The sequence below is a fragment of the Lemur catta genome, chromosome 7, assembly GCF_020740605.2.
Source record: "Lemur catta isolate mLemCat1 chromosome 7, mLemCat1.pri, whole genome shotgun sequence".
In the NCBI taxonomy this organism is placed as follows: Eukaryota; Metazoa; Chordata; class Mammalia; order Primates; family Lemuridae; genus Lemur; species Lemur catta.
This window is the reverse complement of record NC_059134.1, coordinates 17,471,726-17,487,987: the sequence shown is the minus strand read 5'-3', so window position 1 is coordinate 17,487,987 and position 16,262 is coordinate 17,471,726. Positions and strand designations below refer to the sequence as shown.

General features: G+C 44.5%; 1 protein-coding gene across 7 annotated transcripts in view; it reads left to right on the top strand.

The window, feature by feature from the left end:
* GRAMD1B (GRAM domain containing 1B) overlaps positions 1-16,262 on the top strand; it is a 180,001-nt gene that overhangs the window by 44,037 nt on the left and 119,702 nt on the right. For 5 of the 7 annotated variants that reach the window (XM_045555770.1, XM_045555764.1, XM_045555765.1 and 2 more), the window contains exon 2: positions 12,270-12,347. Coding sequence is in view for 4 of the 7 variants with exons in the window: in XM_045555764.1 (XP_045411720.1) it covers positions 12,270-12,347 (78 nt within the window). In the remaining 3 variants the exon portion in view is untranslated. Of the gene's footprint in view, positions 1-10,484; positions 10,550-12,269; positions 12,348-12,647; positions 12,670-16,262 lie in introns of those variants that run through there. The other 2 variants (XM_045555769.1, XM_045555771.1) reach the window with 2 other exon arrangements.

Sequence of the window (16,262 nt, the reverse complement as noted above, 5' to 3'; positions counted from 1 at the left end):
CCAGCCCGGAGACAGATCCTTCTCAGTCTCATCAGCTAGGTCATTCCTGCCACCCGCCCCTTCCCAGCTCCAGGCTGATGCTGTGGTCCAGCACTATAAAGTGCTCAAGGTGAAAGAACAAACAGTACAACGACAGAAAACTCCTCATTTCTTAGCTTACCAACAGGTTGCTCTTAAACATGTCATATATCTCCTTGAAGCCTTATTTTCTGTATCTTTAAAGTGGGGATCCGAGTCTATGTATTTCTTATGTACCTTATGAGGTTGAAAAGATTGGATGGAGGAATATACATTGAAAGCACTTTGTAGGCTGGGAAGAACTATTTAAATGTGCAGGTTTATTCTTAGTATTAAATACAACATATTAGTATGTCATATCTTGAATGAATTGAGAAAAGCAGCCAGTGTTTGCACTTAAAGGAAGTATTCTTTGATGTAGCTTCTAGGTTCTCTCCAAGGCACAGACAAAGCAACCATTATCCCTGGTAGTAACTGCTCAGGCTTGGATCTGTCGTTAGCTCTGTGGCTCAAAGGGAGCAGAGCTCTGGGTCAGCAGGGGAAAAAGTCAGGGAATTAATCTTCGAATGTACCTGAGGGAAGAGACAGCTAGGCTTCTGTGTGGTGCGGGACTCAGTTGGCCAGGGTGGAAGATGTGCATTATGTAGAAGAGACGTTTAAAGCAGAAAGGACAACGTGAACCAATTTTGGAGGAATGAGTTTGGATGATATATTTGGGGAGCACAAGTGGTTCAGTGTAAGCAGTGGAAGGGGCTCCGGTGGAACTTTCTGCTGGGGAAGTTGGTTTTACGTTGTAAGGCCTTATGTATCAGGCAGAGCACTGTATTGGACTGCATTCTGTGACATTATAGGAAGACCTCAAGGGATTTTAAGTTGGGACAAGACTTGTTTAGAGCTGGCTTAAAGATGACAGGTGGCAGTCTGGGTGCATTAGTGTTCTGGGGCTGGCTTGCATTGATCGGCTTGTAAAAGCCAAGTGTGTACATCACTTCCCAGTGCGCATTTCAGTGATAACAGAAAGGGTAGGAGTGTTTGCACCACAGAAATTGGCAAAATATACAAGTCAGTCCCCCCACCCCAATCTGGTTGTTAAATATTTATCAGTACAGTTAAAAGGCCATTTCAGTAGAGTGGGACTTCAGTGGTTTGCAAGCCTGAGAGGCTTGTTGAAAATCCTTCAGGCTCTACCCCAGACCCCTGAGTCAAAACCCAGGGTGAGCTCTAGGGGATAGAAGCTTATTTTAAAAAAAGTTTCCAGGTGATTCTTATGCAGACAATGTGGCACTGGTCTTTGGACCAGGGAGGGACATTAGGGGTAGAGAGGAGAGAATGGTTATAAAGATGTTTCAGAGGTAGGAGCAGTGCAGCTCAGTGACAGGCTGGAGGCAGGGAGTGGAGGAGAGGGAACTGCTGAAACTGTTTCCGCTTTTCCTTGTTTGGACAGCTAAGTGGATGGATGGTGACCAGGTGACTGAGCTAAGGAAGGCAGATATGAGTTGTTTAGGAGAAGTGAGGGTGGGGGAGGGGTAGTTTTGTTCACACTGCGTGAAGAGCTTAGGGAGAAAGTATTTTTGTTGGTGATATCCTGTAAACCGCTGGACAAAAGGGACTGGTGCTTGGTGCAACAGTCAGAGCTGGAGATACAGGTTTGGGGGTGAGCATGTGGGTTCTTGGTGAAGCTACAGATTTGGATGAGATTGTTGGAAGAGAGTGTGTGATATGAGAAGAGAAAGAGACTACGGACAGAACTCTAGGAACAACTTTTCAGAGGTTGGGAGGGGAAGAGAAGCCAAGAGGAGATCAGACAAAGAGCAGTTTGGATATTGATCATCTAAATGATGGCTCCTGGGAGGAGGGGTTCCTTTGGGTGTTTTTGACATTTCCAGAAGCCTAATGGCTAACGGAAACTACATGTGCATTTTTCTGTAACAAGACAACTTAAAATGTTAAGCTTGCTTGGCTTGAATTCTATCAACCCACCGTGGTGAGGCACATCATTGGATGCTGACCTGAAGTTCTGAATGGTAGTTTTGTGTCTTTGATTAGAAGTGTGCACACACACATGCGCACACACTCACACACACACACACACACACACACACACAGACACATCCATTAGGAGACAGATAGTGTTTAGTCTGTGGTACCTTCCAAAACATGATAGCTGGAGTACAGTTTGAGGGGAGGAAGTTGGGATGTTGTAGGGAACAGAGGCATAGGTTCTGTGTGTACCCAGCCCATCATTTTAAGGAGTTTAGACGAAGGGAACAGGATCAAACTGATTATCCAAAATAAAGTTTTGGGGTTTTCTGCATAAAATGGCTCTGGCTTGCCTTGGGCTTGAGAACTTCCTGCAGCTTTTTAGCACCGAGTTCTTTGTCCACCACGAATGCTCTGGACTGGGAAGCAAGAGACTCCTACAGGCGAGAGGGGATGGGGATGCAGGGAGATGGGGGGCGGGGAGGGTGTGCGTGTGTGGCGGGTGCAGGGAGGCTGCTGGCCTTTGAGACTCCACCGCCCAGGGTCTTGACCAATCCTCACAGACTTCAAGTTCTGGGAAGCAACTTGGTTGACCACGTTACTTCCTGAGTAAAGGTTTACCGCCGAGTGACCTGGTTAATTTGTATTGACCCTCTCAAGAGCGCCTAAGATTTCACTGCGAAGCTAAGCAGTGATTGAGGCCCAGGAAGCCAGTAGGATGTGGCAAACTAGAAGTGAGTGGCATGCTCAGCAGTGGACGCTGACACCAGGTCCCCTTGGCCCCCTTTTCAGGACTCATTTGAGGAATATAATGGGGTAAGTATAGTTATTTTAATCGCGTGTGGAGAGAGGCCTAGCATTTTAGTGTGGGTGAGGGATCCATTTCCCTTAGTGAAAAATATCTGAGAACAAGACATTAGAAAGAATATATATATTTTTTTCTTAGCTGGAGCTTGATTATCTGTACTCGTGAGAGCCAAGAATTGGCATGAAAATTTAAAATCCATAATCAAGTCAGAAAGAAAGAAACAAACAAACAAACAAAAAAGTCGTAGCCTTGGGTTTCAATGTTTTTTCCTTGCTAGCCTTTACCCGTAACGTCTAATTGGAGAGCCACATTCTTTCCTGCTCACCTTCCGATGGAGGTGCTGTTGGATGTGAGATGCAGCTCCCTCATTCACGTTGGATAACTGAGAGTTGGGCTATGATAGGTTTGGCACCGGGGTAGGGCAGAGGAGGGCTGGCATCGGGAGGATATTGGCGGGTTTTGTTACAGTGGCTTTCTTTATTTGGAAGGTCCACATGCATCTAATTCAAGTGGGTGTCTCCAGAGCCTACCACCAATGCCTGAAACAGTCGGTGGAAACACGGACGAATGAGCGACACATCAGGAATGCAGACTGAATGTGGGCTTCTTGAGGTCCCAGACCGGGCCTTGCACATCCAGTGGGGCCTGGCAGAGTGTTTTCAACACAGACGTTAGGAAGGTGTTGGTGGACAAGGAGGATTGTGCAGTCTGTGCTGATTTGCTAGTACTCAGCAAGGTGCCTTTCTGGGCTGACCAGGGAGTTCTCAGTGGACATGGAGACTTTTACAAGTACGGCAAGAGAGGACAGGGCTAGATAGTTGCACATTCATTTATCAGGCATGTGTTGTGTACCTAAAATGTGCTTGGCACAGTGCTAGGCACTGGGGATGGAAAAAAGTGACAAAAGAGGGTCTTTAGTTTCAAATGATTTATAATGTGGTAGAAGGTATGGGGAAGTGAATCTTTAATTACTGTATCCTGAAGAGTATTATGATACTATTATGGTAGAGAGTAGTGCAGGGTGACATAGGACCATAGCACAGGTGGCAGCCATCAGTGAAGATTTCCCTGAGAAGGTACTGCTTTTGAAGGTTAATGATAGCTATAATATTGAGTGTCTGCTCAGTGCCAGATACCTTTCTAAGTACTTTGTGGGTATTAATTTATTTAATTCTCACAACACCCCAGTAACACAGATACTGTTACCACCCCCATGTTATAGAGGTTGGAGTTGAATGGTGGAGGTGGAAGAGTCAAGATTTGAATGCAGGCAGGCTAAAGCCAGCACCCTCGGGCTCAATCCCTAAGCCACATTGCTTCCTCCACGGGAATCAGTGGGACAAAGAGGAGGGTAGAGAAAAGCCCACGCCAGGCCAGGAGAGGGGCGAATTCAAAGGCAGAGGGAAGTGGTGCGGCTGCGGTGGAGAGGGAGAGTGAGAGGTGAGCTCGGGAGTGAAGCAGCAGTCAGAGTAGGAGGCTGTTACTGCTGAGATAAGGAGTTTGTCCTGGAATGACAGGAAACCTGAAGGGTTTTAAGCCAGAAGGAGACGTGATCAAATCTGTGTTTCAGTAAGATCATTGCTTCAGTGTCAGGACTGTAGTTGGGCCAGATTGGAAACAGGAAGAGCAGTGAAGAGCCTGTTTAAGTAACCTGGGCAACGGGTGATGAGAGCTTGGTGTGGGACAGTGGCCATCGGAGTGATGGATGGAGGATGGATGGATCTGAGAGATAGTCAGGAAGTAGAGTCTACAGGACTTGGTGTCAGACCAGTGTGGGGGTGCATAGTAGTTCTTATGCATCTACTAGTAGAGTACAAGGAGAGGAGAACAAGATGGTGAATTCAGCAGTGGGCTTGCTCAGTTTGAGATTCCTGTTGGACTTTCAGGAGAGCTCAGTACTGCTGCAAATGTAAGATAATAAAAATAAGTATATTGACATTTGTTGGGTACTTAGTTATTTGCCAAACCTTCTGTTACTGCTGCATATTAATTAACTCATTTAATCTTCACAACACATCTGTGAAATTATGTTTTGACAGATAGAGGATGGGACGGTAGAGAAGGGTTAAGAAATCTCTGAGTTACTCAGAAGACAAGTGGCAGAGCTGGAACTCAAATCCTGGGTTTGATCTGGAAACTTCTACACCAATGCTGTCCAATAAAGCTTTCTGCAAGGACGGAAGTGTCCTCTGGCTGTATTGTCCATTGGAAGCGCTAGCCACATATGGATATTGAGTACTTGAAAAGTAACTAGTGCAACTAAGAAATTGAATTTTTAATTAATTTAAATATATAGAGCCACATGTTTGGATAGCTCAGCTCTCTGCTCTGCTGTCTTTGGGAGTTATCAGCATATCCATCATAATTGAAGACTTGGGTCTGGATAATATCACACAGAATGATGTATTGCAGTGGATTTTTTTTCGTTATTGTTTGAGACAGGGTCTCACTTTGTTGCCTGGGCTAGAGTGCAGTGGCATCATCATAGGTAACTACAGTTTCAATTCCTGGGCTCAAGCCATCGCCTGGCTAATTTTTTTATTTTTTGTAGAGACAGGGGTCTTGCTATGTTGCTCAGGCTGGTCTTGAACTGCTGCCCTCAAGTGATCCTCCTGCCTCGGCCTCCTGAAGTGCTGGTATTACAGATGTGAGCCACTGTGCCCAGTCCACAATGGATTTTAACCTCTCTTATGGGTCATAGGCATATTTAAGAATCTGATGAAAGCTATAAGCCTGTCTCCTGAATATATAATGCTATTACACATTATATTGATAACAATTTCAGAGGTCCACAAAACTTAGGTTGCCCTGGTATAAAGCAGGAAAAAGGAATGGAATGTAAACTCTTTGAGAGCAGAGACCTTGTCTGTTTTGTTTACTGCTCTATACCTGGTATCTAGATTCTAGTGCAATGTCTAGTACATAGTTGATACTTGATATAAGAATTTATTAAATGAGTGGCTGAATGACTCCAGGGAAGCATTTCAGGATAAAACAGAAGAAGAGCTCATGAAACTCCCTTAAAAAAAAAAAAAAGGAAGAGAAAGTAGGATAAAAACGAAAGAAGCAGGAGCGAGTGGTATCATATTAGGCAAGAAGGGTAGAGTTCAAGAATGGGAATAATCACCAATGTCAGACCTGCCTGGGTACTCAAGTAAGATCAGGATTTAACTATTGTCATTGGCTTTGGCAGTGACCGAGGTCCCCAATGATAAAACAGAGGTGTGGGCATGGCGTCCAGATTGCAGTAAATCAATTGACAATTCAGTGGTGAAGAAGTAGAAGCATAAAACATAAGGTATAAAGCCCAGTGGGTCTCAGTCCCGGTTGCCCCCAGGATTATTGGGAAGCTTTTAAAAAATACACATTCCTGGACAGGTTCAGACTTTGATTTAGTAAATCTGGGAAGGGGCCAAGGCATCTGCATAGTAAAGCTTCTGAGTTTATTATGATACCGTTTTGATGGAAGGTCGTCAATCACCATGCACTATATTCTTTCAATAAAATGGCCATGAAGAGGAGGAAAAATAAAGGAATTGAGGGAGAGCTTTTTCTTTTCTTAAAGACAGACATGGGCATGTTTAGGGGTGAAAGAAGTATTAAATAGAGGAGTATTTGTGAGTTGTAATGAGTTAGGAAGATACTTAGCTGGATTCTGAGTCCTGAATCTTTGACCAGCTGGCTGCTCACCTTGCCACAGGTTCCCACGGGAGCCACTAAGCAGATGCAAACCTGCTAACTTGGTGGACAAATTCTCAATTTTCACCTGGAGTGTGTTGTTCTCTAAGTATTATTTGAGAATACTGAGGTATGTTGTGTATGGCGTCGGCAGTCCTTGGCAGTACCCCAATCACATCTGTTTACTTACTTTCTATTATTAGATTTTCCCACACCTCCTTGCCAGGTGACAAACAAAAACTATTCTCCTTTCTTCACTGTTTCTTTGCTACATCTTTTCTCTTCCCCCATACACCTTTCCTACTCAAACTGAAATTGTAAATGCCAGCGTCATTTACATGTGGGAATAATTCAGCATGAAAACCCAGCTGTCTCTTCTGTCAGGGGTGGCGTGGCTCTGTTTTTTAAGCTTAGGGTCTCTTCTGTTATCTTCCTCCCATGCGGTGGATGTTTCAAAAGATTTATCTGCCAAACTAACTGTGATTATTAAGTACAGTTGATATCTGCCATTTATGGGCCACTTACCAAGGGCCAGATACTGCCCTTGACACTTTCTACACATGATTTCTACCCTTTCTAATCCTCACTGCAATCTTTTAAGGCATGCGTTGTTACCTACATCTGACATTTAAAAAAGTTAAGTAATTTGGAGGCCAGGCACTGTGGTTCATGCCTATAATGCCAGCACTTTGGGAGGCCAAGGTGGGAGGATTGCTTGAGTCCAGGAGTTTGAGACCAGCCTAAGCAAGAGCAAGACCCGTCTCTACAAAAAATAGAAAAATTAGCTGGACGTGGTGGTGCGTGCCTGTAGTCCCAGTTACTCAGGAGGCTGAGGTGGGAGGATGGCTTGAGCCCAGGAATTTGAGGCTGCAGTGAGCTATGATGAGGCCACCACACTCTAGCCAGGGCGCAGGGTGAGAACCTCTCTCACAAAAAAAAAAAAAAAAAAGAAAGAAAGAAAAGTTAAATAATTTGCCCAATTGCCCCCTGCTAAGTGGCAGAGTCAAGACTAGAATGTGCCTCTTCCTGACTCCAGATCCTGAACTTGGATACTATGATTGGATTTTTCACAACTTAATTCTCAAAAAAGTTTTATAAATTAAGGATTGGGTTGTGAGTAATCAGAGTAAGTCCCTATTTTTTGAGAAACAGGCTGACAGGATAGCCAATAGGAAACAAAACAAGGGGCAAACCTAGGTTTGTCTGCCTCTATGCTATTTCTACTACATCACTGCTTAAAATAATTTATTTCCTTATGCTCATTAATCAAAGACATCTATAGCTGCCAATTGGAGCCTTTTGAAACTTCTAATTAGCATGAGATAATTGGCGCTAACAGGCTAGATGGCCGAGATTGCAGCCAAAAGCAAAGAGATTTGATATGTTAGTCTACGAAGCCTTAGTATGGGTAAATGTACAGTTTCCATTAGGCTCTAGAAATACTAAATTACAGCTGTCACACAGCCCTGACTGCTTGGGACCACCTGAATCTCTCAAAACCCTTTCTAGGCTTAGGAGGCTATGACCCCTTTAGTGTTGCCTAGAAGAGAAAGAGGTGTTTCTACTTAGGATGCACCTGCTCAGAAAGGTTGCTGCATTCTGTCTTTCTAGCAGTAAAGCTGTGCCTTCCAGAGGGCAGAACGACACTTCCTGGTGGCTTATGGGTTTAGCTTGTACTTTTTGCACATGTCCTGGGTAGGGGGAAGGAGGAAGGGAGATCACTGGAATTATGAGAATTTGCCCAGCCTGCATTGCGGAACTTCCTGGTCACAGCCTAGTGAATTTCTGCCTTCTGGAGCGTGCTTTGACTCACATTACCGTGGACTTTCGCCCACCCTTCCCAGTGTAGCTGGTATTAATGTGACCTTCTAGGATAAGCTCCTGCACTGGCTTGCTGGTGGAGAACAAAACCAGGATTCTGCTTCAGCTGGTTTCTCTCAGGAATATTCCAGAATTTTAGGAAGAGCTTCTCCACCTTATTTAGTAACATGGTCTAGTGTTCCAAAATTTAATTTACACAGTGATTTTTATCTGAAGCTTGAATTTACAACAGGAAGGATCCTAGTGCGTTGTCTAGCTATTTGTTGCTTTATACAAATTCCCTTCCTTGCAGTCTTAAGCCATCTTTCAGTTGTCTGGTGCCCAGGCAAAGTCATTCCAAATCCTTATTTAGAGTTTCTTTTTCAGGCTTTCTAACAGACACTTCATCTGTTAGTGCCCTCTGCTGGACTTTCTCCAAGTTCTTTTCAATTCCCTTAAGCCCAGACTGAACCCACCAAAGCCCACCAAGGCTTGGAGTAGATGGGGATGTGGTCCTTGAACTTGTAGTATTCCATACTCCTTTATAAACACCACAGTATGGTGGTTGGTTTTTTCATGGCCGTGGAAGACTGGCAGATTTATTTAGGGAGCAGTATGAGTTGCTCGGAGTCCAGGTGGCCTGTATCATTTGTAAAAGCTCATGTGAGAGAAGAACTGAAAGGGTGCATGCGATAGTGTGAGGCAATGGCTGAGTCTCTGGAAATTCTGCTCAACAATATTATTTCATGGGACTGAGTAGAGGAGTGGTTGGCGTCCATTTAACTTATTAAAGACTGTTGAAAAATAAGTTCAAAAAGTGAGAGGAGAGGGGACCAGGCCTCCCCTGGGGGTACTGCAGGAGAAAAGATCCTATATACACTATGCCTGTTGCCACCATGGATTTATCCACGGTCTTTCTAGCTCAGTGTTCACCTCTCTGATGTGTTCCCTGAAACTTTGCAACAGAGGCGTCCACCGTCTGCACCTTATCCATCTTCCTGCAGTTGCTGCATTGCAGTACACAGTGAATACTTGGGTGTCCTATACTGGGGGCTCTTTGCTAGAGAAACTGTGTCATGATCACCATTATACCCCCATCTCTTAGCACAGTGCTGGGTACGTGTAAAGTGGCAAATGGAACTGAACTAGAATGCCTTCTCATTTTTGCTTGTCCTGAATCTACCCAATTTTAAGTGTCAGTGCAAAAATCTTGTTTCAACACAGTCTTCTCTTACTGGCCCTAGAAGGACGTGACCTTCCTTTATTCTCGATTCCCATCATGTTTACTGTGTACTTGTGAAAGTTACCATTTTCTACTTTTTAAATGTAGTTGTGTATATTGACTCCTACTTTCCAGATTGCACGTGCTTTGAGAGTTGGATGCTTGTTTGAGTCGTGTCCTTCATTTCCCCGTACCCCACAAAATGATGCCTTGCCTGTGATAATGACAGCTAGCATTGATACAGCCGTTAATATGTGCCAGGTTCTGTTCTCCATACTTCACGTATGTGCATTCTTTATTTTTTTTATTTTAAAAATTTAATTTGACATCTGCAGGATGTTGATATCTTGCAGCTTTTGACCAGGTTTATACAATTTCAGTTTTTCAGTAGTGCAACCTGTGCAAGCAAAAGAAGTCCGTTCTTTAAACCTCAACAGCCTTACGAGGTAAGAACTATCGTTAACATCTGTCTCCGTTTTGTAGGTAAGGAAAATGACATTACATAAATTGCTACGGGTCATGCAACTAACTAGGAGGTGGAGGAGCTTGGATGCAATCCCAGGCAGCATGCTAGAGTATAGACTCTTCACCAGTCTTGATGCTGCCTCTTGTTGGCGTATGTGCACAGTGTTATATAAGTATTGGTTGAATGCATGCAGTTTGGTATTTCTTAATTATTTAGAACCAATAAACAGTTTGAAGGTGACCCACTGTTGCTTTCATCTATGCAGTTTTCTAAGCCATGGGAAGGAAGGCCAAAAGGGGGCACCAGAAGGTTGGCCCTGGGGTCCTGACGCCCCTGATTGGTTTGCCTGGTTGTGGTTCTGGTTTGGAAGTCAACAGTGCCATCTAGTGGAATAACTTGCTAATATCATCTCAGAATTATTTTTCTGAAATCCTGCCAGATACCTCGTCTACTTCTGACGTGTGCTGCCCGTGGTGTAGACTGGTACGTCCCTTCTTGGTGCTTGCCTCTGGAGCTGTGTCTGCTTTGGAATTTGAGTTCCAATCATCTGTAAGAGGGTGCTTGATGCGTACAACAGGTCAGTCCCCAGTAAGAAATCCCATGGGTAGACAACACTATAGCGAAATTTTGTTGTGAGGAGTTTTTAATAAGCAAGTCCATCAGAGCTAGCAAAGTGAAAATGGTGCGTAACCACTTCATAGTGAAGCAGCCATAAAAATGTGCTTTGTGTAGAGGAAGGGAAAGAGAAAGGGGTCGTGTCCACAGTTCTGCCAGTGCCAAATAGCTGGAGGCTTTCTGTCCGGTGCTTTTCTGGTTTCTAGTGTGTGTATGTGTGTATGTGGTTTCCTGTGTGCGTATTTGAAAATTTGATTCAGATTGCTTCTGAGGTCACTTATTTCTTGCTGGAAGAACAGAACATAGGAGCATGGTTATAACTGCAACCATGCACACAAAATTCACGTGCTTCTTTGGTTATTTGGAGAGTGTATAGCCACTGGAGCAAGCACTCACTTTATGAGATTGTTCAGAGTCTGCAGTCTACTGGGCGTCTAGGCTGAAGAATATACTCTACACAGATCAGTGCACCTTATTGCAATGGATAATCCACCAGAACAAAGAAACGATTTTGGTTATGCTGTAGCCTTGTTTATAGTGACGTTTATGGCAATAGGAATTTATTATTAATAGAACCTATGCACAGCAGGGTCGGTTGCCTTTCTCTGTAAAGGGCCAGATGGTGAATATCGTAGGCCTAATGGTGCCACTACTAAACTTACTCAACTTTGCCTTGACTACTCTGCTCTGACATTGCAGCAGGAAAATAACCAAAGATAATGTGTCAGTGATTATATGGCTGTGTTCCAATAAAACTTCGTTGATGGACACTGAAATTTGAATTTCATGTCATTTCCACCTTTCATGAACTATCGTTTTTTGGATTTCTTTCTCTCAGCCATTTAAAAATGTAACCACTGTTCTTAGCCCATGGAGCTGTACAGAAAAAAATATGCCTCTAGATTTGGCCTGGGGGCTGTAGTTTTCAGACTCCTGATATGATGCCTGGAGGAGCTAGTAATTATTAATTAATAAAATTTATTTGTGCATCAGCTATATGAGCAGTTACTGTTACGAGGTGTCTGAACAGCTTTTCTTTCTCTGGAGTAAGAGGAAAGGCAGCTGTATTCCACATCACCACCGAAGAACTCTGCGAACTTCACGAAGCTTTGTCCTCATCTTGCCTCCAGGGCTTTGGGAGTGGAGGGATTCCCCCTTAATTCTTCCTTTTATCCTTCTCTTTACCCTCAGCTTTCCCTGGAGGCAGAGGAGCAGCCCAGGTGACACCTGACCCCATCAAGTCTTAGGCCCCACTGCAATTACCCCTCCTCCCACGCCTTCCTAACCCCCCTCGCCCAGCCGACCAGCTCTTTGAGTCTCCAGTAGGTTGAGGCAGAAGGGGATTATGTCCTGGACATTAAGAAGACCCGGTAGAGGAGGCATTTGCTCTTTGAGATATACATAACCATGGGAGAGCGTGGTAACAGGTGAAGGTCTTGTTCTCGTGTTCTGGCCGCAGTCCTGGGGTGTGGGGGGAGGGGTTCTCACCAGGTTTGTGCCATTTCTGACAGCCACTGTCTGACAGTGTACTCTCTATGCTGAACTTACTTGAAGGAACTTGTGTCTTTAAAATTTTGTAACCCCATTTCTTTGTCTAGTTGAAGTCTGCAGTCTGAATGACCTCCCCCAGGGTTGAGAAAGAAGCTGAATGTTAACGGTTCATATCCTGTGTCTTTCCTCAGCAGCCAGCAGAGCAGCCAGCAGAGCAGCCACGATGATGATTCAAGCAGGTTCCTGAGCCCTCGAGCACGGGAAGAAGGGTAAGGTCAAATGAGGGCGGGGAGGATGGGAGCAGAGGACACAGGGGCTGGGGGGAGTGTTGGAGTATGACTGTGCTTCTGCCCTGTGTGAGGACTGTGGAAAATTGGAGGGGAACAGGAGGGCCCCAGACTTTGTGCTCCTTGAAGGAGGGCTAGAAAGGCAAGATATTGGAAAGGAAGCAACTTAAAGGTGCAGATTGGTGTTCGGCAGGGGGGAAAGTCAACATGTGGCAAACCAAACCTGTTGGGAAGACTTTGTGGCGGGCTTTGGACTTGAGTCACACCCTGTAGGTTGGGCACGGTGTGGATCCGGAGCAAAAGGGTATGTTGTGCCTGAGGAAGCTGCGTGGCCCAGGTTAGCTTGTGGGGCATGGGATGGCAGCAGAGAGTGGAACGTATTGAATGTGTTAGAGGTTAATGAAGAATGAGGTTGGATGTGTAGGATGCGAGGAGAATATAGAGGCTGTTCAATGTTTGCCTGAGGATTTGAGATAGAACCAGCTAAGTGCTCAAGACAGGAGGGCTGGCGGGCATCAGCTTAGCGCACTGCCTGTGAATGGCGGGCGGAGAATGTCAACGGGAAAGAAGCAAAATTCTGTAAGATAATTTAAAGAGGTTTATTCTGAGCCAAATTTGAGGACCATGGCTCAGATCCATGCCCAGGAAGCCTTGAGCAAGTGGACTGGCTGTGGCTGGGTTCCACTTTGGTTTTATACATTTCAGGGAGACTGGAATTACACGTAAAGTCGTAAATCAATACATGGAAGGCGTACATTGGTTTGGCCCAAAAAGGTGGGACATCTCAAAGGCAGGGGTGCTTACAGGTTATAGGTCGGTTTAAAGACTCTCTAATTTGTAATTGGTTATAGAAATGAAGCTTTGTCTAAAGGCTTAGAATGTTTTAAGATAAGGGAATCTATTAATCAGAGACAAGCCTCCAGTCTTATACCCAGACTCAGTGATTTGTTGTGTACGTTGAGAACTGCAGGTTTCTCTCGTATAGCCTTAGGCCTGTTAATCAGTTACAAAGGATATCTACAAGAAGGGAGGGGGCATGATGAGGTGTGTCTGACCTCCCTTCTCACAGCCAGTAACTCAGTTTTAGGGTATCCCCTTGGCCAAGAGGGGATTGATTCAGTCAGCTGGGGGGGTGCACTTAAGATTTTATTTTAGTTCATAAGAGGTGGGTTTGTTGTAGCAAGTTGGCTTTCTTTGCCTGCAGGTTGACTATATTGATGTGAACTAAAAGGAGATCTTAGTTGGCTTATGCAGAGGCTCTGCTTTTGGTCTAGCTCTGTTTACCAGCTGGATGAAAAAAGCAGAAGGTGTTTTTCCCACATTTGTCAAACATGCAGTGGACCCTTAGCTGAGAGGCAATAGAGAACACAAAGGATGATAGAATCAAGATTTAATACTATTTCAAATAGAACAATGGATGGAAACCAAGGAGATTTTTTTTTAAAGGAACAGTGATGTTACATATTTATATTAGAAAATAGGCCGGGCGCGGTGGCTCACGCCTGTAATCCTAGCACTCTGGGAGGCCGAGGCGGGTGGATTGCTCAAGGTCAGGAGCTCAAGACCAGCCTCAGCAAGAGCAAGACCCCATCTCTACTAAAAATAGAAAGAAATTATCTAGCCAACTAAAAAATATATATAGAAAAAAATTAGCCGGGCATGGTGGCCCATGCCTGTAGTCCCAGCTACTCGGGAGGCTGAGACAGTAGGATCGCTTAAGCCCAGGAGTTTGAGGTTGCTGTGAGCTAGGCTGATGCCACGGCACTCATTCTAGCCTGGGCAACACAGCAAGACTCTGTCTCAAAAAAAAAAAAAAAAAAGAAAAAGGAAATAGTCCAGGCATGGTGGCTCATGCTGTAATCCTAACACTCTGGGAGGCCGAGGTGGGAGGATCGCTTGAGGCCAGGAGTTCAAGACCAGTCTGAGCAAAAGCAAGAGCAAAACCCTGTCTCTACAAAAAAATAGAAAAATGTAGCCTGGCGTGGTGGCACTTGCCTGTAGTCCTAGCTACTCCAGAGGCTGAGGCAGGAGGATTGCTTGAGCCCAGGAGTTTGAAGTTGCAGTGGGCTACGATGAATGCCATGGCACTCTAGTGTGGGCAACAGAGCAAGACCCTGTCCAAAAAAACCAACAAAACAAACAAACAAAAAACTAACAACAAAAAGAAAGGATTCATTTTTTAAGTGTAGGGTTGCCGTAGAGAATGTAATTTGATAGGATTTCATATGAAAAAGAATGTGAGGGTTTTATTTGCAAGCCAAATATGGGCTAATATGACACAGCTGCCTTTGAAAGTTTTGAATGCATTAATTGAAGCATGGTGCATGGGTTTTAACAAATAAAGGAGGTCTCGCTGTAGTCTGTACTGGTTTCACCACATCTGGCATATTATGTCCAGTTCTTTGGAAATAGGTATTGATGTTACCAAAAGTTCAGCACTTGTCCCCAGGGCTGCATCAGAAGAATGAGGACAAATGGTTTGAGGAGGAGGAAAGTTTATTAATTTGCCGGCAAATGAGGAGATTGGCAGACTCCCTTCTTAAAATACCAACGTCCTGTCTCTGAGCAGAGATGCTGAGCTTTTAAAGGGGAGGTTTTCAGCATCAGGCTATTGCTGTTAAACTACAGTTGATGGTTCTTATTCATCCCGTCTTTGGCTAAGACACTGTCATGACCACCGCCTGGACAATTCCCTTGAGCCGTCTCCTGTGGTACAAAGAACAAAGGACATTCCCCTGCCCCTCCAACCACTGGCCTGAGGCAGGGATGCAGATTTTAATTCCCAAAAAGAGTGGGGGAGGTTTTAGAGAGACAGAAAACATTTTTACCCTTTTTCAGGCTATTGATACCATTAGAGACCAGAAAAGAATGGTCAGGATGATAATGACATGATTTCAGGATTGGTTGAAGGAGAGCCTGGAAAAGAGGAGATTTAAGAGAGTATGACAGCACTTGTTAACTATCTGAAAGCCGAAGAAAGGGAACTAGAGGGGTAGAAGTTATAGCGAGAAGGATCGTGGCTCAGGATAAGGAAGGGCTTTTATGTGATTAGAACTGTACTGCCATGGAGTGGGCCTTGCAAAGTGCAGCAGCCCTTCCTTACCCACGGGGGGTACGTCCCAAGACCCCAGTGATTACCTGAAGCTGAGGATAGTACCAAACTATGTACACCGTGTTCTTTCCTAACTGATAACCAAGACACTACTCGATGATTAACAGGTGGGGAGGGATGCAGTGTGGACATGCCGGACAAAGGGATGATTCATCACACTACTCAAAATAGCATGCAGTTTAAAACTTATGAATTGTTTATTTCTGGAATTTTTTCATTTAATATTTTCTGGCCACAGTTGACTGTGGGTACCTGAAACCGTGGGAGTGAAACGGCAGATAAAAGGGGACGACTGTAATGAACTATGCCCTCCGTAGAAGTGTTCAAACAAATGCTAGGTGGTGTGTTAAAAGGGATTCCGTCCTAGGTGAGAGGAGGGAACCTCTAATCATTATTTCTTTAGATTATAAAACCTTGTGAGTTCTGCCCTAGTTCTGTTTTGTGCCCATTATTAACCAAAATTAACAGTTCCGCTCAATTTAGACTAAGTGTATATGGAGACAGGGGCCCCGAGGGGCAAGGACTAATCATTCTTGTTAAGATGCTTAATCAGTTATGATCTGATGGCAGTTCCCTCAGTCCCTAGAGGAGCCTACAGTCTTCTTTCAAGGCTTTCTGTATTTTAATAATCATATTCTCAAAATTGGAAGGGGCTATCGAAGTCCCTAGCACAACTCCCTTCCCTGGGCTTGTGCACCAAACTTCTCCAGAAGTGTACCGGTTGTTTCTGATCTTGCTGTCTCTGGTTGCTCTTCTCTATCAGTTCTATGACTGACAACCTCTCA